At 34.2% G+C, this 27218-nt stretch overlaps 1 protein-coding gene across 9 annotated transcripts in view; it reads right to left on the bottom strand.

Annotated features, from left to right (window-relative positions):
• CDIN1 (CDAN1 interacting nuclease 1) overlaps positions 1–27218 on the bottom strand; it is a 146216-nt gene that overhangs the window by 68878 nt on the left and 50120 nt on the right. For 8 of the 9 annotated variants that reach the window (XR_008822869.1, XR_008822870.1, XR_008822871.1 and 5 more), the window contains 5 exons: positions 24978–25057; positions 24566–24615; positions 21654–21721; positions 16514–16579; positions 13236–13341 (listed from right to left, as the gene is read on the bottom strand). Coding sequence is in view for 6 of the 9 variants with exons in the window: in XM_056344980.1 (XP_056200955.1) it covers positions 13236–13341; positions 16514–16579; positions 21654–21721; positions 24566–24615; positions 24978–25057 (370 nt within the window). In the remaining 3 variants the exon portion in view is untranslated. The remainder of the gene's footprint in view (positions 1–13235; positions 13342–16513; positions 16580–21653; positions 21722–24565; positions 24616–24977; positions 25058–27218) is intronic. The other variant, XM_056344984.1, reaches the window with a different exon arrangement.

Raw genomic sequence — 27218 nt, 5'->3', positions numbered from 1 at the left:
TCTAAAGGCTCTACAAACTACCTTGCATTTTATTATTGCTGACAGTTATCTAAACCACGCTTGAATGCCCTCTTTATCCTTTAGTGAACAATTGAAAGATCATATGCTAAAAAGACTTGTGCTTTCTCTTCTTCTAGCCCTGTAATTAAGGCATTTTAATACATTTCTTCAAAGTCATTAAGAGAGCACAATGTTAAAAATTAATGAAATGAGACAATTTTGAGTTTAACAACCATAAATACATACAACATAGATTTGTCTCAATTGTACAAACGAAAAAAAGCTTTCTTGAAATCACATGATGAGATTACTGAATTGTCAAGATTTTGCTTTTGCTGTCTCAGGGTATTTAAATGATGTATGGTAGCCTGACAATACTACAGTGTTGTTAGACACCCTATAAGAGAGGTAAACATTTCTCTCAAACATTCAAATTCCATTGGTTTTAGTATGTTTTTTTTTACCTTATATACATGCCTATAAAAAAGTGGTATTGCTGGATGATGCTGAAATGGGGGAGGAAAGAGAAGAAAGGAAGCAAGACAAAGACATAAGAAGGGAAAAATCCTAAGTCAGCTGTAAAAAAACCTGACATATAACGTAAAACACCACTATTATAACACCTACTTACAACAGTACTATAGTAATACTTAAAATGCAGTAAACAAGACTGTCTCAATTTGGATTTTTTTCTGAGAAGCAGAGCTCACTATATTAATGTATTAAACATTTTTGCAACAGACATGTTAATAAACGTTGGGGTTTTTTACACTATGAAAAGAATTCAATGTTTCTAAGTACATCATCATGACTTCTATATATAACAGTTAATGTGGCTATAGCACAGTTGCACCCTATATTTATTACTGAGTATTTCCACAAGGTATTACTAATGACCAAATTTTACAGCTTGTCTTTTAAAACTAAGAGAAGTTTTTCAAGGTATAAGTTCTTTATGCTCTCTCAACTAAATGTTGAAAAGACGGTGCAACATAAAGCAAGAAGATTACAGATATTTTTTCTTACCTTACGATAGACACACACACAAAGAAAGAAGTTGCTCTCCAGAATATTTTTTAGGGTTGTCACACTGTTATATTATAAACAACCTTATTAGTCCTTTATAATTACAATAGGTACCTCTGGACAAGATTGAGCAGACATGACAAATGCTTCTGACTTCTTTTTAAATCGAACCTGGAAGGTCATCGCTGAACAAACAGAATGCTATACAACTGGGGCCATAAATTGTGAAAGCTAACAAAAGGTAAGTTTCTTTGATATTAAGAATTAAAATTATTCTATTCAGTTTTTCCTGTATTAAATCAAGAAATAAGAGGATGAAATAGTTTTAAAAGGGTAAGCAGCTAAAAGAAAAAGGAATCTTTACAAACTTCATTATCACACTTTTTCTTTCGGTAGCTGAACCTGTATTTTAGTATTTATGCAATGTCTTTAGAGTACCTGCTTTATTTTACAAATATGTTCTTAAAGATAATTCCCTAAAGAGGATTTACCCATGTCTGCATTTACTTTTTTTTCAGAATTACGATGAAACTGTGGACAGTTAAAAAAAAAAAAAAAAAAAAAAAAGGTCAGTCTCAAATCTATGGGATTTGCTTGCTGTTATCCTCAAATCAAACCAGCAGAAGGATAACATACTACTGTTGCCTTTTTTCTAACATTTTTATTTTGTTTTAGGATCATTTAACAGTACTGGTAGTTTTGGATTAAATTTAATTTGTATGAAGATAAACAGTAACTTAAGTGACTGGAACTGGAAACCAATTGATGGATCTCACTTTTAAGTCTCATATTTCAGTTTCGAGAGGAAATGTAAGGGTTGAATTAGAAAGCTGTAAACTCTTGATGAGAATTAGTGGTATAAAACAAAAGAAAATGAAACCTTCACTTGCTTTCTTTACAGTTAGGCTGAATGAAATTGTAAATCAACAAAAGGTTTGGATGGCACTCAAATCAACAGCTTTACCTAATAAAAGATCTAACAGAGCACTGAGCATACCATTTGAAACAAATATGAAGTAAATATCAAATATAAATGACTTTAAAAAGAACCATATGAGAAGCAAACCAGTAAAATCACCAAAATTCAAGCAAAGGAAATTTGAGCTGAAATGTATGATGGGCAATTAAGCACCTATTTTGACAATTCTAAGTGGTCAAGTTTTTAAAGTATGACACAGAAACCTTAACCTATCTATATATGAGTGATAAATGAGGCATTTTGTGTCATTACATTCCCATAAATCACTTTCTTTAACTGCTGATGGCTTTTATCAGGTCTAACCTTTTCAAGCTTCTATCAGAGTGCTAACATTTTCAACTTTGACACATACGCAGTTTACAAATTCTGCAGCTGATTAACTCTGGACAGAAGCTCACTGCCATCATTGTCTTCTTCAAGTTGGGTTACAGCTTCAGCGTCTCAAAAACTCACACACATCCTTCATATGCCAGAAAATCTCAATTTATTGAGCTGTGTTGCAAAGGACCAAAGATATTTCTCCTTTTGAAACAAAAAAATGAGAATATACTTTCAAAATTACTGTTCTACAGCGGGCCTGAAATATGTATACTTTAAATTTTTTTTTTAATCAATCAAATAGTACATTCCAAATAGAGAGATATAAATAATGAGATCAATTTTACATGAATTTGTAATTTAAACAAGCTTGGGATCAAATCAACACAATTACTGAAAAAATCTTGTGGTCAAAGTCTGGGAGGTAAAGAAGAATAAAAAGTTGCAAAAAACCCTAAATATTGCAGTGTATTATATATATAAGCTGATCACGAGCCCTTAAATCATTCTGTGGGATCCCCCACTAAATTCTTCTCTGAAATATTTTGTAAATTTCAAAATTATAAATTGCAGTGTTGTGAAATTGTGGATTTCAAAGATTCAATTTCAGCATTACTGAACTTAGGACACAAAATGAATTTAACATTATAAACTCAGAATACAATAAATGCAACAGCAGAAAAGAAATATCATGCATAAGCAAACCCAAAGATTTCAAGGAACACATTTTCTGTAGGAACTAAAATTAAATTACATATTTGCATGACACACTTGATTTTTGCTACAAATATCTGATAGAATGTTTTTGAAGACAGACACCTATTTTAGCTTACTGTATTATTCCAACAATGAGAACCCAGTAAATCAGTAGTTCTGTCTGTCTTAGCAGCATCAAGACATAATAAGAACGGCAGTAAAGCTTTAGTCTGAACACCTGCATTTTCGCTATTTTTTTTAATTTAAAAATGTGCAGCATATAATTTAGTTGAGAAGTATTTAATCTATTGAAACAAGCAGTGAAACATTCATGGAAATGCATTTACAAGATGTAATTGCTCTAGACACCGAAACAAAGCGCAAGTTTAAAGAGATACTGTCTTTAATAATATTAGTCAGATAGAAGAAATTTTCATGTTGGTTGTGTGACCACCGGAAGCCTGGTACTTCAGATGGTATTAGTTTTGATAGAAGCTAACTAGACATCAGACCTAAATAATGAAACCTGAAGAGACAGGTTTGGACCATGTAAATAGGAATGTCCGCAGAGACTCTTGTGCAGTTTACTGTCTCTTGTTGATAAAAAACACATCTTAGAAAAACATTGGATGAAGGACAATTTTTTTCAGCATCACAGCTAAACAAGCCTTGTACTGTCAATATTTAAGGCCTATGCATGAAAAACTAAAAAGTTCTTTATTTTACTAATCATGTCACACATCATAGAAGCTGTGCAGTTACACTTTGACAATTCAGATTTAAATCTTGGAATGTCTGTAAGTATTCACAACAAAGGCATATTTATCATTTAAAACAAAAGGACACGATTTCTTGATGTTCATCTCAAAGACCAGTGATGGATGAGAGCATGCTAATCAAATGACAAACCAGAAGGAACAAAAATATTTGCTATTTTGATTAAGAGAGGGAAATGAAGACCTCTTTCCTAAATTAAGATATAAACATTCTAAAATTATACACACAAATACGTACGTAAGTTTATATAACACACTGTGTATGCATAGGAGCTTGGTATATAAGCAGACTGCTACAAATACTAACTAGAATAACTGCCAATTTACTTCAAGTAACAAGCAGCCACACATAGTAAAGAAAATCAGACATTAGTTTTGATCAATTCCACTTAATTGCTTATGAATTTATATATTCAGAATCAATTTTAGCTTTCTTATATTAAAACTCTCCCAGTAATGAGAAAATCATTTAACCTTTTTTTTTTGTAATTTTCCTACTGTCTTAGTTCTAGGTTTAAGTTATGCTTATGTGAAAGTACACTTACGTAATTTAAAATCAATGTAAACATTAATGAAAACAAGAATGTAGACTGTTTATGGGGCATGCAATATTGCAAGACGAGTGTGGGACTTCAGAACCAGATCTTCACTGCAAGCTTTTACATTTTCGATAGTCAAATCATCTTATTTCAGTGTCTTGCTTTATGTGTACCCAAAATACACCAAACTAATTATTCATGTTTAACAAGAACTCTTAAATGTCAAGAATTTTGCTTACTAAGCATAAGAGTCACAACAGCTGTCAGTGAGACAGCCAAAACTTTGTTAAATTTGTAGATCTGTTTGCAGTGGCAAGGTCCAATGATACTTTCATAAAGTACCTGTCAAATGATAACATCCAAATCCATCTTTCTCTTTCACCTTTAAGCAGGTAGTAACTATAAAGTAGATCCCTCTGATACCTTTTCCACTAAAATTCTGCAATGAGCGAGCAACTTTTTGATATTCTCAAGAAAGTACCCTAGTCACTAGTTCTGAATAGAGAAAGAAAAGTCACTTTGCTAACTGGAGAACAATTCATACAACATACTTGTTTATACCTTGCTGTAGTTATGAAATCTACAAATAAAGTACTAGAAAATGAAAATATACTGTAATCCAGAATAACTGCTACTTAAAAAAAAAAAAAAAAAAAAAGAGTCCCCCCCACAGTTTTCAGGAATTTACAAGAAGAAACATTTTATGACATATAGAAAAGTATGTAATTGAGATAGAAAAGTATGTAATTGAGCATAAACTGGTGACACTGAAGGGAAAGGCATACTTGAATTAAAAACGTTCTTAATGCAAAAATACTTTTATAACTGTTATAATAATTTTGACCTGACCCTGTGAGTAGAAATGCATGAAAAATCAAGAAGTATATAATGTCTTTTCGAAGCACAGTGTTTAAAAAAATACACCAACTATCATTTTTCTTTGCTGCTCAGAAGCCCTAGTAAGACACATCTGATGATGTGTTTAATGCAACTTAACCAAATACCTCGAGTGCCTCCTTTTTAATGCAAGGTTAGTGCCCTAGGTAAGCAGATTCTTGTGCTTTGGAAACACAAATCTGTATTGCACAATCACCCAGAATAAATAAAACGTGGGCAGTTTCAACATACACTTTTCAGTCTCATCTTTAATCAAGAGAAACTGCTCTCACAGAGGCTGAGCAGTAACTTGGGACTCCACAGTGACACTGCATCTCTTTTTGCCTAAGCAAAGATTTCCTAGACACAAGGAATTTGTGCAACTGTGTAAATGTGACTGCTGTCCATTAACCTGCCAGGGACTACTGAATCTACTCATTTTATACCTCAAATCTCTCTTAGATTGTGCACTAACCTCACCAGTCTCATGTTTCTACATGCTTTATTTACTGCCAGACCTATCTGTAATCAGCTATTGACATTATTTACTTTTTTCCTATATTAGTACAAATAGTTTTATATTCTGTATATAACAGTTTATCATTTAATATACTAAAGGCTGCTTAAGACACAACTAAATTCCTCCACCTCTCGGACCTTTTTGAAAAATTTACTGGATGCCCAATATATATACTATTCAATAGCATGTGAGAATAATTTTTATGCAACTCTGATAGTTAGAAAGATAGATAACTCAATTATTAGATCATCTATCAAAATATTCAGATGTATAAGAGGCTACTAAAAAGATTGATGACTGAGAAAGTCCACTGATTCTCTAGCCATCATATTCACACATTTGGCTAGACAACATTTTTCGCTGCCTTCACAAGCAAGCTTCATTACCCATCACTCCACTGAAAAGAGTTTATTATGAGGCTGCCATCTTGGCAAGACTATTATTTAGATGATAAATGTTGGGGGGAAAAGTGTGTCTAGATTTTTTTTTTAAGATGAGCCTTTTGACAGATAAAACAAACAGCATCTACATTTCTAATTAACTTAAATTTGGCATATACAAATACAGGTCAGTAGAGCTATGATATGCTACTAGATTATCTTCTGTCTGAATTTTGCCCTTAATTTGTAAAATGTAAATTAACTAATTAGAAGAAAAGCAGCATTATTTGTGACAAAATGCTTCTTCTACTTCTTTGCTTTGTGACATTTATGATCAACTGTAGCCCCTCATTCTAACTTCTAATAGATGGATAATTATGCTCATACTAATTTATTAGGCTATTAGTATTTTAAACCAAATGAAAACTTGAGATTTCTGAAAGCAAGGAAGCATGACACAGTGCAACACACAGGTAAATTACATACTTGCCAACTTCACTTCATTTGCAGTATTATGCTTTCTACATGTATATGTTGCATGAATATAGGCATGAAGGTACCACTTCCAATATTCAAGTACCTGACTCAAAGGAAAATCTCTATTAGTATTCTTAAAAATTCCTCAGAATCTCTGTATCCTTTCTGTGCATGATGCAGAGTAATAATAATACACTTAAGCTTTGTTTATTAGTACTAAGAGTTAAATTTCACTTTATAATCCTACTACCATCCTCAATTGTCACTTGAAATGGATTAGACTAGCAAATATAGAATTACATGAAGGAAGGAGGAGTGGGTCATTCTTAAGTTTCAGCTCAGCAACTTGACCTTGTTAAATAAAAAATATATGATATCATAGTTTATGGGAAGGGATTCTTTTCGCTTTGGTTTGGTTTTAACTATTACTAGGTAGATAAAGACTCAACACTAAGAAATACATTGAAAATGTCAGATGTAAATGTCAATTAAAAATTACAAGGAATTCTGAAAGGTAAGGTCTGTGGGAGGTTGACATTCTTTGACATAGTGGAGTGTCTGCAACCAGGCCTTTGGCAAGCATAGCAGGATCTATGCTGTCAGCTCTTATTGTACATAAACTTAGATGCTTGTCTAATCTGAATGAGAAATACCAGGAAAATTGGAGCTGAAGCCTTGCAGTAATGTGGATGGAAGCTGAAAATGCTCTATCTGCACTACTCTCCTGTGACATGATAATATTTAAGACAGTACAGAAAAATATAAGGAAAAAATTGAACAAAGCTATGTAATGCTTCATTTGCTATTCTAAGTTGTGAATCTATCAGTCTAGCAGTGAAAAAGGCTTAAGCAATAGAATTAAATCATAGTGAAAATCATAATTTCATGTTCATATTAAATACAATATTCAAGGAGAACAACGCATGAAAATATATGCTTAGTTAATATCAATCATTCAAATGTAAATGCCAATATGAATACAGTACGGCCTTTTTTTCTTTGCTTTGACAAAAATTAGTTTTGATAAAAATAAAACAACCTACAATGCTCAGCCAAACAATTAACATTATAGCAATGCTAGGCATAAGCTGTTGTCTCAATGGAAAATGCCTTCATGCTCTGTTATTCTATCATGTTGTTAAGGAGAGAATGACTGGTAAAATCGAAAAACATTACTTTTGAGCTAAAGTGAAAAAATACTTTTATTTTTCATAAACTACATGTTGATTTTTACAGTGTTCATCTGGCATTAAATGAAGATGATAATTCATGTGAAATGCTGTTGGAAATTAGTGAAATGCATCTATAACATTTGTGAAGTGCAGAGCCAAGCCTCTGTGTGTGTACGTGTATGTGTGAGAGTATACACATATACCTGTTTATCTCACAGGAGAACACAGAATTTTATTATCTTCACAAAGTAAACTACTGAATCAGTAAAGTAGTAGAAAATGGCACTCTTCACTGCTTTTGATTCTCTTCTTGTCTATAACCAAATGTATCTTACTCAGTGCTACTATGGCTAGTGAGTTGGCATAGCAGATTCTAAATAAGGAAATTATTTTTGACGAAACTTTTCCACATATAGTCTTAAGCAGCAAAAATAATCCCAAACTCTGTCTTCTACCTACATTCATTTTTTTTTAAGATTAATTCGCTAATTCAAGTGGAGCCAGGAGGAAGAGAAAAAGGAGCAGAGCAAAACCCAGCATGTGTGAAAACCTACAAGCATTAGATAGCTAAACAAACCCTAAGTCCCTCAGTGTTGCAGTAAGGTCAAAACCTTTCAGCATTGTACCAGTGTGTCAAAATATGTCAACAAACCATCATACTGCAAGAAGAAGAATGACCTTTCAGTTCTTTATGTTTGGGCTGCCAATGAAGCTTTGGATACTGGTATGCATGAACAGTTTTCCTAGCCACTTGACAAATGCAACTCCCAAGGTTTCCTCCAAGTCAAGTTGTTACACCACTGGCTTTCAACTCACCAGTATAACTTTTTAAGCCAAATGCAACTGGAGAATACTGATCTTGTTATAGAACAGACATCCATAAACCCACAGCATACCTCCCTCTTGCCCTATCAACTACAATCAGACAACAATTACTACTTAAATAGTCTTCACAGTAACATCTCAAACCATTTTAAACAGTTGAACAGAAAAAAATGTGTATTGTTCTGATTCAGCCTTTGCTCACACATGATTCATCCTTACAGTCAACTGCAAATGAATTTGAACACAACACTCTTCTCAAAAAAATCCTAAGAACACATTGGCTGTGTTTGTGACTGAAACACAATCTTTTGCATTGTTTCTGTTCACATTTATCTGAAATAATACCTTTTTAATCTATGGGAATGTACAATAATTTTACTATGACTTTTATAAACTGCAGTCTCAAGATCAGACAATGTATTAATTAACACATTTAATCATGAATTTAGGCTGTTAGTATTTTAAAATTAACTCATGGGAAACTTGCTTTCAAAAAAGCGTAAGACCAACAACATTTAGAATATAAGCAAATGAGTGAAAGAATTTAGTACAGGGATGACTTACCATTTTTATTCAAAGAGAAGATGAAATGCTTCTCTTTCACTATGTGAAATTGCATTTAGTTTAATATCAGTGTCAAATATGACATTTTCCTACGGTCTTCCTCACATATAGTAAAGTTTCTTTAGCTAATAATGGCATCAAGCTTTCTCCTGGGACTCTCTAGAAATTACATTCCAGAATGTACATATGCCTTAGCCAGACTTGCAGAAGATAGAAAATGTAAATTGCTGTATTTGAGTTTATATCTTCTTACAGTAAGTCACTGACAGTGCACCCACTAATTACTATTTGAACCTTGTGTTGCAGATTTCTATATGCCTCTTAGAAAACAGCAGTCATACTTATCAGCTCTGACTAACAGCCTATTTGCAGCCAGAACTCCAATTTTTAATTTAAGTTAGAAAAAATTAAAATATTAGACACTATGAAACTCCCTCCAAACATCAGCATCCATTTCAACCCTAAAATAATTTACATGTTCTCAGACACTGTTTTAAAGTACAATCAACGTTCTTTCCTTTTCATGCTCTTCAAATTACCTTTGGTAATGCAGACTATTCAACAGTTTTCATCCTCATGATTACAAGGAATACACCAGTGTAGGCCAGTGAACAATGAAAAGTGTGGTATCTAGTACACCTGCACAAAGCAATTATATTTCGCACATGCAGTTGTCTTGTTTACCCAGTGGCAGTGAAAGCTATAGCCTGCTCAGTGGATGCCACCACTTTGAAGGAACAAACATATTGAGGGAAGGGATTCTGAAAGTACATGAATCATTTTATACTAAGTTTGTTCAGTACATAAAATAGCTTTTTTCTAAAACATCACTCTGCAAAATCAGTCTGGGAATATGCAAGACCAAACTTGTCTTTTCCTGTTTCTTTATTATTAAAAAAAAATCTCAATATCTAAACAACATCTTAAATTACAAGTGTGCAAACCCACTGACAAGGTACACTTTGTACATTTTTAATGTGAAGCTTAATTTGAAGATGAGGTTGCAGTGCAGCACTGCAACTGAAAATTGCTTAACAATACCATTGATGTATGAGCCATAAAAAACCTTGCTAAGCTGTCCCTGCAGAACTCGGAGTAATAAAAAGGTGTTCTTTTGCACTGAGGTGAACAGACATGGTTGACTGCATCTAGGGAGCTGTTCTGTTAAATGAGAAAGTGCCATTTCTTTTCTGTCAGTACAGACCAATTTAAGACACTCACAGACTTAGTTAGCAGAGAGTACAGGATTTAATGAAATACAAACATAACAGCAAACAAACCACAGCTATGTTCAGAGCTTTCAGTCAGGCTGTGTGCAGAATTCATCCTACATCAGTGATGGATGTGGGAAAAAAATCCTAGAAACTTTTTATCTCAGAGAAACAAAAAAAACTGAATGGAAAAGGTGTAAAACCTCTTACCTTCATTCCTTTCAAATTTTTTAGACATGTATTTCTATCTACGTTTAACAGGCAACATTGCAAGTTTTCACTCCAATTTCATTTCAGGTTTAAGTTAAACCAACATATAGGCATAAAACCCCCTAAACTATCAGCTGAGTGTTATGATACTGCTATTGTGAACTGATGCTGCTTCTCCACATGACTCCTCCTTCAAGAGGAAAGGAGACACACAGGTGCAGTGAATTGACTGGGAAGCTGGTTTTCACTTGAGAGATCCTTGCATAGGCTGATTAAATCATCCAAAATTGATTCACAGTTTGTGCAGCTACACCTGTGTCCTTTTGTATAAACAGTTTCAGAGAGCAATGAAAGTTAACTGTCTAACCTACATGCAACCTAATCTGTCAACATGTGTTCATTAACCTAACTCTCTTTATATTGGAAGCTACAGTAACTGAGAACCCATTTCAGAAGACGTTGTGATACTGTTAGTTTGGCCAAGCTGGACTGAAATTAAAACTAATGGGATTTTATTTTGAAATCCCACCCACAGAAACCTGCCTAATTTCCATAGTTAACCTATCACTAAATTCTGGATTTAGGGAGTAACAAATCTTACCAAGGAGATTTCTAGTTTCCTTTATATAAATGTAAAGCCACTGTATTTAAAAACTGTCAATTTTTTCATTTTTTTCCTAATATGAATGGCTATGACAAAAGATTTGGCAAAATCTCAAAACTACTTCCAAAATGGTCTTATTGATCCACATATCAATTCAGTCTAGCTTTTGCAACGTTAAAGGTACTTGACTAAACTCAGAGATGTTACTCCATTTTTGAAGCTGCAATATTAATTAGTACATGATAAAATTAAAATGAAGTTAGCTGTCTTGGTTTCCTGATATAAGCATAAGAGAAGTTTCTTTCAGAATTGTCATATTCAAATGGTACACACTATTCTCAAATGTTTTACACATTTCATAGCTCAAGTCAAAATGTGAACAGTCATTCTGTTCAGCACAAAAAAAGACAGAAACTACAACTTCAACTTTGCAATGGCAGTTTTACTTCAAACAACAAATGGATCAGTGCCTTCACCCTACTTGTCTGCTCAGCTTTCACTCCATCTCAATTTAGTGAGTATCTTTATGCCCACGTTATCTATTTAAAATTCACTTTTTGGAGCTGCTTTTCTCTGATACCATCATGGGTCCCCTCAAATGCATCCTTTCTCTTCAGAAAATATTCCAGCCAGTACATCTAATGGCCTCCTCCCAGCTTGATCTGATCCATCTCCTCTTATTTACACCAATGTGCATGTTCAGCACCACTTGTATCAGCATATTTCCTGCCATTCTCACAATTTGCCTAAATAACTATATACTCAAATTTCTTTCTAAGTCTTGTATTCTGGTTATGTATTTCACAAATTCTTTTCTACAACTTTCCTGTAGTATACTATCTTCATCCAACAACTGACAGACTTCCTGAGGTTCCCTTACCATCAGGTTTTCCCAGTCACTGCTTTCTGGGATTGTTAAATAAGAGCAGGTCCTTTTCATATCAATCAAGAACGTTATTGCTGAGTGTAATTCCCAACTCTGATAATGTTATTCTGAAAATGTGGTTTCCCTTTCTCTGCTGCCTCCTACAGAATCTGCTTTTAAGGTATTTCCTCAGCTAAGACTAGTTACTTTCACCTTGGCATTTCTTATATTCAGCTGAAATACTAACGGTCACCAGACTAGCCTTTGATGTTGGCACACACTGTCTCTCTGTTGTACGTTCGTGTGTTTGTGCTATCTTCTCTATTATCCTTCAGATGTCATTGATACTTTCTTGTGAACACTGAGCCAACTTCTAAATTTATGCTATTGAAAACCTTTTATTAAAACTTTCATTTACCTCACTTCCTACTTTGTGTAGGGTTCCACCACATACAAAATGGAACTGAAGATGAAACATCTTAAGATTTTTTTTGGAAGAAAAAATCTCCAGTATGGAGGCTTCTAGTATCACAGAAAGATATGTAAGTATGTATAATCATGACTTTTATAAGAATAAAGCATTTTTTTAAACATATTTTAACCACCTTTAAAAGAAAAGATCTTTATACCAATATCATCAACATGTTAAAAAACTCTGTTTAGCATAACTTATTTCCCTCCTTATGTTCCTGACTACATTTTTAGCTTGAAGATAATTGTTATTACTGATTAAAATGTAGGTAACATTAAAAAAAATAATTTATTAAAAAAAACCCCACAGTGAAACAGTACTGCCCTAGATGCAATGTCAATGAGTAATACAGTTCTTTACACACAAAGCCCACTTGGTTTGGCACTGTGCAGGTATTACAAAATGCTACAGCAAAATCTTCCTTCAACATCAGGTACTAAAACAACTGACATACAACTTTTGGACAAAAGTAACTTATTCTGTCACCTAGCATCACTGTAAAATCACTGTATATATCTCCTGCATGTTAACAATTATGATGTGAAATTTTCACAAGTATTTCAGCATTCCAATTTGAAATACTAATTAGTGACATTCAAAATGCCAGATTAGTTACACGTACTTTGTTCACATGGCTTAATACCAAAGTTACTAGTGTTTTTTCCATCAATTTCTTTTAAAAATGCAGTCCTATTTATCTGTAAGGAAAAATAACAGAAATGTACCTGTTCCAGTAGCTCCAAAATTGGTCCTGCAAGTAGGCTTGGTGGCTACTTTCATCACCGAATGAGGCTTTGCTTTCAATCCAGTGAATTATGTGTCCTTCAACAGCTAGGGTCAGAGCAGAAAACAAACCTAAATCTGAAAATTATACTCAACAGGCTGTAAGAATGGGACTATCCTATTTAGCCCCCGATCTGCCACATAATTCATGCTTGCAACAGAGTTACATATTTATAAAACTGTCTTTCATACATGCACATAGGACGTTTTAAAAAACAATTAAAGGATAATTATGTCCATTTCAGTTTAATTACACCCTGTTCTAAATATTTGCATTTATTCTAACACAAACAATGTAAAGAAAAAGAGACTAGACTAAGGTGCAACTGCATGCTACTTTCACCTTTATTTTCCTGGAAATGAGTTGTCAGGTGAGGAACTGAAAACTTCTAGTGAATAACAAGAACAGTTAGCTAAGCTGCTAAAGACAGAAACTTCTCACCAATCCAGAATGGAAGGTGTGAGAGTGGCAAGGAAGTTGTATCACTGATATACATCTGCTTCCTTACTTTTGCAAAATCAGTAATGCTTCACCAGAAAGAAGTTAGGAATAGGAAGGCTTATGTGAAAAAATGTGATTTTGAATTTCTGTTTCAAAGCTGTGGCATTTGCTTTGGTTCACATCTTTCCTCATTTCTTGCATGAGTGAATTTCTAATATCAATGGAGTTACCTTTTTTTGGTAAAAGGAAAGTCCTCTCTGAAGCTGACAACATAATTTTGCAGCAGAAATCATGAGAGTCACTCTAAAAGATCATTCTTTCTCCAAAAAGGTTATGTGAAGTATCACTGTTGAGGTCTTTAAAAATGTTTCCTTTATTTTGAGTTGCCTGTAACATCCACAGCCATGATGTCTTAGCCTAAGTTTCACCTAAGCTGAGGTACTCAAAGAGCATGCAGACCCAGATGCACAATACAGAAAGATCAGAAGAGGCTATGGCAGCACATGATTTACCACAGACTAAAATTACTCAGGAAATCTGGGTAAGGTAACTCACAAAGTCACCACACAAAGTTCTATACGGCACCACCACCCTGTTACCAGTAACCAAGTTAACTTGTGTAGGTCTATACTACTACATCCTTCCCCCCAGCCCTAGCACCCCCCCAATACTTTTAGACCCCAGGAGATATAACAGCTGGGGCATAAACTCTGTAGTTAGTTGAGAAGCAATTTCTAAGAAGCATTTGCATTTGCTAGCTATGTATTGAGTCATGAGGAAGAGAATGCAAGGACTGCCGTATGTTTAGCTCATATCAGACAACAGGTAGAAAATTATTTCCTGTCAATGTCAATAATTCAAAAAAAGTAATTCACTATCACTATTCTGATTTTAGAGACAAATCCATGTAAACAAATTAATAGCTATTTTTAACTTCCTTTCTAATAGGGTAATATTACGAATATAAGAGTTCTTTTGGGTGTTTCCATTTCCCTTCTCTAGAAATAAAAACCTAGCTACATCTAGTTGCTTTTCTAATTTCCATTTAATCAGGCTCCTGAATAGCTGGGACATAATCTTATATGTTTATAATGTAAAAGTATCTGAATAACAAGTATTATTGTGTGTATTGTAGTCCAAACTATTTGGGAATCTTATTGATGTATGTAACTATCTGAAGGGCAGGTGTTAAGAAGAGGGAGCCAGGCTCTTTTCAGTGGTGTCCAGTGACAGAGGCAATGGGCACAAACTGAAACACATCAGGGTCACTCTGAACATCAGGAAAAACTTTTCTCCTGAGAGTGTGACTGAGCACTGGCACAGGCTGCCCACAGAGGTTGTGGAGTCTCCCTCCCTGGATATTCCAAAGCCTCCCGGACAGAGTCCTGGGCAATCAGCTTCAGGTGAACATGCTTGAGCAGATGACCACCAGAGATGCCTTCCAGCCGCAGCCATTCTGTGGTTCTGTAATTTCACAATCTTCCCTGCTAACTTTAGGCTCGATAAAAAACCTGTTCCCTCATACTCTCAATTCCTTAGTAGCTTCCTGAGACCCATCAGAAATAAGAAGTATGGAAGTGAGGGAGCAGACAAACTCTCCAAGTGTGGCTTGACATGAGCAAATTGCAGATCATTAGGATGCCAAATCTCACCATTTCAAATATGGAGTGCTTCAGTTAGAAAGGTATTTTTTATTTTGTATGTATAACCTCTTATTAACATCACTACCGTTTTTCTTTTTTGGAAATGTAATTAGGAATACAAACACCATAGAGCTAAGGAAAGTCTTTAAAAACTTTTCAGAACACTCTCATATACATAGTTGGTTACCTATTGGAAAACAGATTATTGTGCTGAAAGATGGTATCTCAAGCACTTCTGAGTACTGAGACATTTTATAGTACACACTTAATTCCTTATACCAGTTATTATACCAGATAATCAGTTATCTCAGTAAGAATTCCAGCTATTGTCAATACAAAGAACAAAAAACCTAGTCATGTGACTTTCACATAGTGATTTTGGCCTTCTCATTTTCTGTGATAGACACAAAAGTAGATATCTGCATAGACAGGTGCTGCGTTCTATGGAGGCAAAGCAGAAGTCTTTTGGCGTGAAAGTGGATTTAATAAAGGTGATTAATAATCCTTTACACTTGGACAACACGGACATTTTTTCTTCCATGTCCCAACCGCTAGGTCATCCGATTACCTTCCTACATGCCTCAAGCCCAGAAAGTGTAGGTGAACTCTGACATGACCTTTTACCTATTTTATTCCTTCTTGCTTCACGGGCTTTTAAAAAGCAGAGTACAGAGTTGTATTTAGATGCAAAATGATGGCAAAAGAATAACTGCACAATGAAAAACCTTTACGCAATGACCTACAGATGTAATGGTAATACTCTTACAACTGCTTTGAACTGACTGGGTCTAGAAGTTTAAGGCAATTATACAATTATAGGTATTTCAGAGTTCAACTCATAAAGACAGTGGGCAGAGCACGCTAGAGGAAACAGGGATTTGTGGGTTCTTACTGCTGCTTGTTTTCCCTTTTTTCTTTTTATGATGAGACAAAACCATGCGGAGACCAAAGAGGAAACACTGCGTTATACCACTTAAGATCAAACCTCTCTGACCCAAACTAGAAGTTCTTAAATTACTGGGTAACTACCAAAAAAAAAGAGTAGTATCCTATAAAACACTTAAGTAGCCATAATATTTTAGCATGAACACTCCTACACAAAATAAAATAATAAAAATTCTTTCAAAAGACTTACCTACTGGCACTTCTAAAATAAAGTCTGGTGTTTTGTCATAACCCTTTGCACGAAGCTGATCTTCAGCTATACATAGAGAATAAGAACTATTGGTTATAAAACTATTCTCTTAAGTAGACAGCACCATAACTAATTTTATTTTAAATAAGAGTGCAAGAATTACTAATGCAGTCATACATACCTTTCTTATGCATGCAATGCTGTGTCAGATTAAATGAACCTTTGTAGAAAACCTGAAGCATGGATATAAAAATGCTTCTTTGTCATCCCTGCATTTTTATCTCTTCATTATAAACATCATTAATTCAAGCTGTCATACAGTGTTTTATAACCCCCAAATAGTCAAAATAAAGAGGTATATTTGCTGATTGAAAGAAGACTTTCCCCACATTAGGAAGCGTTAAGATTAATCCTACCAGCATCACAGATGTAGATATACTGTAGCTGCCTTCTTGGTTTTACTTTAATGTTAGCATAAAGTTTTTTTAAAAAACACAAAGAATACCCTTCTCTTCCAGAAATGTATTAAAGGAGAGAGAACCCACAATTTTAGTTTCCATTGCATCCTGTATTCTATAGAATTTATCCAATTTCAGAACATACACAGATTTAGAAATTTTGCTAACTATAGAGCTCTGTTCCTTACAAATATTAGAGCTGAATATTTGAAGAAACAATAATGAGTGAGCAAGATAAAACTGCAAAAGACAAAAGGTACTCCCTTTGAAAGAAAAAAGCCCAAGCAAGCCCTCAATATTTTCTAAACTATTGTCCTTGATTTCCGATACCATTATATTGGTATTTCTGAAACACCATTTCTCCATTAGAATTTGGAGTGACCTGGTCATTCAATTCCAGGCATGGCTTTCTGTCTTCACCCAAGCTCAACTAATGGCACTACCTAGTAACAAGTAAGGCTGTGTAGCCCCTTAACACCTACTGGGCTGTTGACATTGTCATGCATCCCATTCGCCTTTCTGCATCACCTTTGATTAAAATTAATGGTCCGTTCTCACTGTTGGGTAGCTTATTTCCAATCCATTTATCAGGTTAGGACAGTAGTTTCATGGCCAATGTTCAGAACTCAGTTTTTGAATACTTTGTGCATATCCTGAAAGGTCAGCAGTTTGAGTCCAAGTAACATTTTAATGACAAGAAAAACATACGCTCTTAGAAATAAAAATATTTTAAAAGTGCCTAAAGAAAACTTCCCCCCTCTTTCTCATCAAAGAATATATGTCTGAATTATTTTTTTTTAATATAGTGAAATCATATTGAAAGCAGGACAGGAGTAATTTTCTGAAGTTGTACATTCACTTAAGTGTGAACTGCAATAGCTGTTTATTTGTTTTGATAGCTGTAGTTAATTCGTTTGAAATTTGAGAGTATTTCTTCACTGTAGGCACACTATATTGTAAACACAAGTTCTTTGCAAAGCAACACTTCGTTGTATCACCTGATCAGCTATTAAACTTTCCCAGGATTTGGAGACAGACTTGGTTGTTGGCTGTTTTTTCAAACTCAGATTGTCAGGTATATGGATAAAAGATGTTAAGATTAACAAGGTTCTAATTTAACTGAACCTATGAATTGAGAGTTTTATGCTGTAATGTAAAAATGAATAAATGTTTTATGCAAGCTTTTAATCTCGATAAAAAAAAAATCCTGGTTTTATCCAGCTTATTTAACTGTAACCTGCTCTTTAATTGTTTAAAACTGTCTAGAAAAGACAATAGGATGTCCCAGCTGAAATTTTTATTATTTAAGAACACACAAATAGCAACAGAAAGTTCGGTCTTCCACATCTAACCAATACTAGTATAGGAAATTCAGGGACCAGGGACATTTACCTTAAAAAAACCCCACTGAAAACCAGGACAGATGTAAACACATTTCCTGATAGGTAACTTGGCAGGTGTCTTAACTAGAGTTTGCATCAGCATTACTTTTAATATTCTTCAGCAGATTCTTTTTTCAGGGATGCCTGATTACTTTTAAAATCAGTTGATACTAATGCATGACTTGAAAAAGAACATGTTTTTTGTTCTGAATCGGTTTCTGAATGTTTTCACTTGGTTTCTACTAGCATTCTGTATTGTGATAAAGATTGGGAAATTATGGATGTTTGTTATGGATGTGAGTTGTCTATCATGTGCAGGAACATAATTATATATTACAATTTCTTCAAGTGTTTTCAAGCTTTATAACTTTCTGGGAAAAAAACCCCCCACATTTACAGAAACTCCCCACAATCACCATAATTTTTTTATTTAACAGAACCCCACCACAAAGGAAAGAAATTCTAACTTTTCAGCTCAGGTGTGTTTCAGATCGGTCCAGAAGTTACAGAGGTAGCATTCTGCACCTTAAAAGATCTTTTAGCATGGATTAAGAGAATAATTTAACAACCAGCCCACAGCAGCTTTGACAGCTACATTTATGCATCCTCAGATTTGAAAATTATGTTGAAACATCCCTACTAGGTAGTTTGTCTACAGATTCCCCATTAATTCAGATTTCCAACAGAACTGCAGCTTCATCTTTGCCATAACTTCACACTCAATCATAACCATTTAACACATCATTGTTCTTATACTAGCCTCTGGATATAACAAAGAAACCTAACATTCTTCTGTTGGTGCATGAATGAGCAGCAACTGCAAATTTAAGATTACAAGAGAAAACATCAATCAGATTTCATGATTTATACCCAGCCTACTACTGAGGGACATCTTGGTGGGAACCAAAGCAGAGCAAGATCTCAGTCAAAGGTCAGAACCTCCCCACATAGCTAAAAACTTCCCTAATATATTTGTGGTAAAGATACAAAACAATAAAGATCCTATATAGAACCTAGAAATTCCTGGCATTTCAGCATGGCAAGTGATTTTCTCAGCTTGTTTTGAGAAAATGTGTCCATTGATTACTTAAAACTTGGGCAAAGTGATTACTTGAGATCCGTGTTTTTGCTGAAGAGAGGATGTGGTATGTGATGTGCTTCTCATGCACAGTGGATTAATAAAATGCAAACCCCATTAGTTTGTATAGGTTTCCAATCAATTTCTAGGTGAATCTGAAGGTGTTACTTCTGATTTGTAGACTTTGAAAGCTAACTGCTCTAGAAACTGACAAATTACATCCTCGACCTGAAAAGCTGTTTCATGCTCCAAGACTATACTGGCACAATTTATATTCACCGTGTTCTTTGAATGAGTTTTCTTCTCCTGTAAAAGTCTCTCTGTTGCTCAGGTGAACATAGCTGATACAAAAAACTTACTATTCTTGAAGAATAGTACCCTGGAATAGTACACTAATATGGAAGTTGCAAGAATTCTGTTTCTTTAACATGTGTCAAAAAGTAATGGAATTGCAAGCAAAGCAATCTACATCATAAGCCATCTTCAAAACTGGAATGCAGTTGTACAGACTAACACAGCCTGAATTTGTTGACCTATAGGAAATATTGTCATCTCTCCTGTTTTCCTGAAGTTTTCTTCAAGCAGTATTGGAACTAATTTTTCAGAAAGTAAAGACTTTATTGCGAGGGGTTCAGTAGGGTTCCTCTTGCAGATACTTAGGAAAAGGGTCTTTTTTTAAAAAAATAAAAAATTCCTAGAACCTTAGACACACATGCAATGCACAGAAATAATAAATACGACCACTTAACATATCTCAAATAATGACTAAACAATACATAAAATGTAAACAATAAATGAAGCTCTCTCCTTTATATCTTTGTATTCTAATGAGTTAATCCATTCTAGATATTTTGATTTGACAGCACAGGTTTCTTAAAGCTTATTTCTAAAGACAAAACTGATGCTTATCCAAGGTCGTGAAACATTAAAATTTAAATCTGATTTGTGTACTACACAAGCTCGCACAAGCCAAATAAAATGATAATCGTTGGGTTGAGGATCCATTAGTGAGTCATCTAGTCCATTCCCTTGTATCATGACAGGATTGATTTCATTACCAGCTTTGATGGATGAGTGTCAAGTCTATCCTTGAATTTTTCATTGAAGGTGATTCCATAACCTTCCCTGGCAGTTTGTTTTATACTTATTGTTCCTAGAATTGTTTAGCATTTTAACTCAACATCATGTCTGCAATTACAGCTTAAGCCTATTACCTGTACCTCTGCTCTTATAGCCAAGTAGGAAAAACTACCTCCTCACATTTTCACAGTGTCATTTTCAAGTTTATATTAGTTTGTATAGTTATTCCTGTCTTTTTCACATTTTTCTCTAAAATAAAGAGTACACTAACTCTGTTCCTTAATCGTATGGATAAATCTTTTAAAACCCTTAATACTCTTTGTAATTTCTTAGATTTGTTTAAGGTTTCCAAAATCTTAACTTGAATCTTAACTTTAGGAGAGATCATAAGTTTCTGGTAAAACCAGCAAAAATCCCTGATCACACAAATTTAGTACAACACTCAACCATTCACAAAAGAAAGCATTTCACTTTGCTATTGTTTCACTACATAAGGAAACAAAGATTTAAGAAGTCATTGTCAAGTTTATTATCACAATAAGAAAAATGATGTTTTAACCACTAATCATTGTTTTAATGGCACTCATATACAAGAAATGTAGTGCAGGCTAAAAGAAAAAAATGAAAATAACTTCTTAACTAATTAATCACTAAAATAACTTTAAATATAGGGATTATGAAAAGACTACTTGCATTGGTTGGGAGGCAGGGGGCAAAAATTCAGCAGAAACTGCACAGAAAGCTAAATGAGTGAATCCTCTAGCAGTTCTTTAATACATAAAGCATTCTGAAGCTAATATGTCTTATGCTTCCTCCTAAGTCTCATAAGGCCTAGATTATGGCTAATATCTCATGACACCAAAAGTAATACTGCAGCAGATATTAAAGCATTTTTTTCAGCTACTTATTCTATAAAATATTAATTGCAAGCCTGTGCATGTGCTGTATATATAGGGTATTAGGTAACTGAGTTCCTGCTCGGTTCTAAATCAATAAAAGATAACATGTACAGCATCAATCATTTTTTACTCTTCCTTTACAACCTAATACAAAGAGCGTTGCTTATTTTTTTCTTAAGTAAACAGGCATTGAAATCTTTGAAGTTAAGGATTCACTGGCTAGCCTCTACTACACATTCTTACCTATGAAAGAGAGATTTTTTTCCAAAAGCATTTCTCGCAGCAAGACTTCATGCTCATGCCCAATAGCGCTGATAGCTTTAGGTTAAGAAATGGAAGATTACTTTGGAAAAGAACCAACTTCAGAAAAACATCATAGGTAAAATAATTAATGATACAATTTATTTGCCTTCATCTGCATTTCCAAAGTGATTTGAACCCCAAGTTTTGAAATTCCTTACAGGCATTTTCAGAGGCGTTTAGCACTTTGTCAAAACCAGACTACTGTATCATCAGCATAGATTTTACAAAATGAAGGCCCATTAGACCATATTTATTCAGTATAAATAAGGGTAATATTTCCATTTTTGCTTTATTTTCCACCCCAAATTTTAAAGCAAGTGTGAGCTTAAAACATGTCATTAACTATCTTTGAAGTTGCTCTTTACTGACTAGTGTATCAATTCTCTAATTCAGCAAAGAATGAAATAAACTGTTTTTTCCTTTATATTCTGAAACTGATAGGCACTACATCCATCTGAAACATCTTACTGTAACAAAACATCCTCTTAACTGATTTTTCAGAAACATGAACCAATGTCAGGGAAGGATGAAATAATATTTTATAGTGACGTCCTTTTCACTTCACTGATGGCCTGTTGATCCAATGTGCTATTCTTTGCAATATGTAAAGAAGTCGCCACATCAAACATTTTTAATGTATCCTCCTGGAGGTCAAAGTTCTATTCTGGAAGCTTTTAAGAAGAACCTTATGGAACCTCATGATAAAGGATCTTACCTTACAAACAGGTAAGTTCCTCATTCTTTTTAGAGTTACTTCTGAAAACGTAAAAGTACAGATCACCTTACCGTTAGAGTTAATTAATTAATTTATATCAACACTTTAGCTTTACAGCAAAAAACCTAATTGTATGGGAATCGTTTCATATATACATATATATACACACACACACAGAGTTTTTATCAATTGAAACTATATATTATGTTAAGCACTACTAGCAGTTACAGAACAAAAGGGGCAAATGAAGAACAGCAAAACCATAAGAAAAATACTGCAAACAGAATTTATAATGCTCCATAAGCAGAAACACTTAGACTTAGTCTATAATAATACCTGTTATTGATGTATGGCAATGACCATGGGGCAAAACTTGTAAATAACCTCACAAGCCATTTTCTACTCATGCAATCTAGCAGCCTAGTTTCCCGTAAGCATCTGAACTATTACTGAAAAATAGCCTCTTGGCATTTACAAAGAGGTTGACTTCATACTTTAGTCCATGCATATACAATTAGATAGTTATATTTAAAATCAATATGCAATCCTTCAGAAGACATTATGCTTTTAAAACCTTAACTTTAAATTGATTTTTAACTATTTTATGCACCTCAAAATTAACATCTAATTCAGCAACATACTTGCAGATAATGCAGTCGCACAGCTTAGTATTAAACTTTTCTGTACCAAAATGGAATTGAAAAACTCATCATTATTCTCATTGATGTCACTGCGCATTCAGTAACCTCACTTGAACCAGAATCTGAAAAGGAGAGTAAAGACCTTTTCAGACTGCAGGCAAGTTATTCTTAAAAACTGTTCATAATTCTACATATGTATTACTACTTTTAAACATGACACTTTCAGAAGAGTATAGCCAGATTGTTCATCACCAAATATTAATCTTAAAAATCTGGAAATTAAATTAAGTGATAAACAACCTTTTAAAAAGTGTAACGTTTTAGATTCATCCACCATCAGAAAGCTGTGTTTAATATTGAAGATAGTCTCAATGAATACTTAAAATTATGATTAAACCCACAAAATACTAATACAATTAGAACTATTCTGTTGCTGTTGAAGTTAATGGGAGCAGGGCTGAGACTGTAGCAGACACCAGGCAAGTACTTCTAGTGGAAAGAACATGTTTTTAAGGGGTAACCACTGTATGTGTCACAACTACAAGGTGGTGTTTTTCATGCATAACTAAACATCACTGTAACGTTCCTTCTTACAACTGTACAGTGAAGTCAAGATCTTCCCCCAAACTCCATGCAGAGATTCTCTAGGGCTTCAGAGGGAATTGCCTTGCTAGCCTGCTCACTGATAGCAGTCCATGATTTTGAAATTGTTCCTTTGATAGCTGAAACAGAAGAGCTACTCATTCAGGACTTAATTAAAGTTTGTTTATTAAAACAAACTTGGGGCCACAGCAATTACTCCTAACAAATTATAATCTTAATCTGGAATACTCAGCACTATGTGGAGTTCCCACAGTATTCTTGCTGGATACTGAGGATCTCTAATTAACCACTTAAACACTACAAAAAAACCACTTCAGTTAAAATTCAAGCTACATCGTTCTTTCTACAGCTAGTCTAATTTCCTTTAAGAATGATAGAAAGTAAAAGAACTGCATTGGAATGTCAGATATGAGTTTAAAAACACTAATTGGTCAATTACACCTAAACTGCACTTGAAAACATTCTGATTAAAACTTCTGTTCATAAGAAAACAATGCCATAATGTTGAACACTATCTATGCAACTTTTAAATTTGATCACATTATAGTTGATATTGGAGAGTATCTTCAGTTCAACTCCACCGCTCAAAGCCTGGTCAGCCAGTCTTAATAGAAAACTAGACATGCATTTCAACTAATCAAAACCAAAGAGGTTCAATCAGGCATACGAACATGCAGCCACCAAACTGACAACTTCCCGTGGTCCATCTGATTTTTGTTAAACAATGTAAGAGAAAGCTTTGCAGTGACCCTCTAGCTGATTGAATGTAAAACAGAGGTGTATGAAATGTGTTTTGTGAAGCAGAACTTTATGTCAGGTTAAAGCTAGACACATCCCTTCCACACAGTCTAAGCTCGTCAATTGTGCACCTAAAATTTTATGGGAAAGGATACTGTTTGATGCAGTCCACCAGTGGTCCATAACAACAGTCATTCACAGTACACTGCAGGCAAATAAGAGAAGTAGTATAGTGATGGGCAACTACAAAAACATTATAGTTAAACACTATCTTAAAAACAGTAATTACTTTTCTTCAAAAAGGCTATCAGATGCTGTTCAGATTTAATCACAGAAAACAAAAACTGCGTGCTTTTATTCACTATAAAAGCAAGCTATTAAAAAGTGAAATGCTCCCCTCACAAATATTGCATTGCCATTTATGGTGCACCCTGACCTCACTGATAGTTTACGATGACAGTAATTAAATGAGGTTTAAAATCTTTTACTCTGCTAGGCAGATAACAGCACTGCCACAGGAAAAAAAAAAAAAAAAGAAAAAAAGAAAAAGACAACTGTGATTAATACCTGATAGACTTGATTTGCTAAAACTCCATCTGGAATCTGAGAAGGGTCCCGTAGCATACTATTTATAAGAGTTTTGGAGGCTAGAGAAATAAAGAATAAAAACATACAAAAAACCTGTTAGCTCAGTCATCTACTTGGCAGGCAGAGACACACTTTTATAAGGAAAATATTGATGACGTTGATAATTTTGAAAATTATCCAACCACCAACTACAAACTCATAAATTTGTAGCTACTTACCCATTACGATACAACTAACTCTAAAAGTCTTAAAACACTAATGGATTTTATTCACACAGGGTGAAAGCAGGCCCTTGTTTACCTGTTCAGTTTCACTGGACAGTTTGTGCTTTGAAGCATCATGCAGCTCTTAAGGAAACTGCTTAGTATCAAGAAAATGTAATTCAGAATAACCTCCATATCCTATGAGAGCTTAAGGAAGAAGATAGGTGAAAATTCAAAACAGCCTTTAAAACAGTGTTTGGTCTCAACAATCCTAAGCAGTTTATAGACTTGATGATTCCAGTTTGGTAGTTTTCAAATTTATTTATTTATTGAGTGTCAACACATTTCTCTGACTGTATTTAAAGTCAGGCAAAAGGCTTTCTGTGCTGTTTTCAGATTTATAAATCTAAGACACAAAATAAAGCAGGAGTGATTTTAGGACTATTTATCAGTCTTTTATTCACTGATGTTGACAGTACAATGAGAAAAATAACATAAACCAGGAGGTGCCTTTAGCTGATTTTCAAATACAGCCCTTGCAAGCACAGGCATTGTTTTTTTCTCCAGATGCTTGGTCTGGGTCGTTGCATATACCAATTAATTACTAATAGTAGTGGAAAGATTTTTTAAAAATGCCTTCTAAAACCACCAAACATTTCATTTTAGATTTCTCAAAGGACAACACTGCTGCACAAGCTGCCTCCTTCCTGGGAACAACTGCTGACAGAGTTCAGCTGGTGGTATATTTATACCATCGAATCCTTAAGGGTAGACCAGACATGAGACTAGCAAGGTTCCAAGCTCTGCCGAAGATTGCCTGTGTGACTTCAGCCAAATTCTTTTAACCTGTGTGTGCTTCAGTGTAAACAAAGTGAAAAACTACTCTTTTCCTGTTCTTCATGTGTTTTGCCCCAACTCACAGCTAAAGCTTTGCCACTTGGATACCTCAGATCACACTACAAAAAGGATTCCCAAAACCTGTAACATGATCTGCCATATAAGCAGCAATACTACTACTATTAATGAAGGTGTGTAAACATTCTGCTGAAAAGTAGGCTGTCATTTTAATCTTCTCCCCAAATGTTGTCTCCTAAAAGCACCATATTCAGTTGAAAGTAGCGTTTTGAAGAAAATATTTTATTTAGAAAACTATACCCTAATGCAAATGAATATAAACGCAAAAATGAGTTTAAAGGCTTTGGAAGAGCTACAAAGCATGGTGTCACAGGCAGGAGCAAGTCTGTGCAAATGTTTTTAAAGGGAATGATATACTAAGCCAAAACACTTCCAGATGCATCATGCCATATTACATATCTGTGTCTTATTCATCTCATGAAATAAGCATTACTTTTATAAGTGAACAGTACGAATAAATAGGCATTTTCCTTTAGCTTTTGTACACTGTTAGAATTTTGTTTTGTACACAGGTAAAACCTGAAAATGTGAACGAGAAGGCAGTGTATTTATTTGCTTTATCAACACTAAAATTAAAACTACACCAGTTTTTTAGTAGGTAGGAAAACTACACAAGTAACAGTTTGCCAACAGAGAGGTTGATAGAATGGTAGAATAATGAAGAGTGTAACTGAGGAAGACTGAGTAGAATTCACTGTTTCAAAAGGCTACTGCTTTAAGTATCACAAATTGATTATGAAAAAATTAAGCTATTTTATGACTGACCAAAACTGAGCAAATAAATCCCCACAGATTCACATTAGGGAAATGTTTAACTGGACACTAATTTGAGTAATGAGCTACAGGTGGAAAATAAATTTCCTCTATTTCTGAGACTGTCAACTTCAGTTTCTCACCTGAGGTTACCAGACACACTATTCTTTGCCTACATCAGAGTAATAATGAATTGACATGCTGAATTTTATATTACTATGCTGTCACATTGGTTCTACAAGTTTTTAAATTAAGTCTTTAAAACAAAAGGCATCAAACAGAACCAACTACAATACTAGCCTTCAATATAATATCTTCCTGTCTTATATAATCATTATCTGCTTATGTA

The sequence above is a fragment of the Falco biarmicus genome, chromosome 7 (assembly GCF_023638135.1).
Source record: "Falco biarmicus isolate bFalBia1 chromosome 7, bFalBia1.pri, whole genome shotgun sequence".
NCBI classification, from domain to species: Eukaryota; Metazoa; Chordata; class Aves; order Falconiformes; family Falconidae; genus Falco; species Falco biarmicus.
This window is presented reverse-complemented; position numbering and strand designations above follow the sequence as displayed.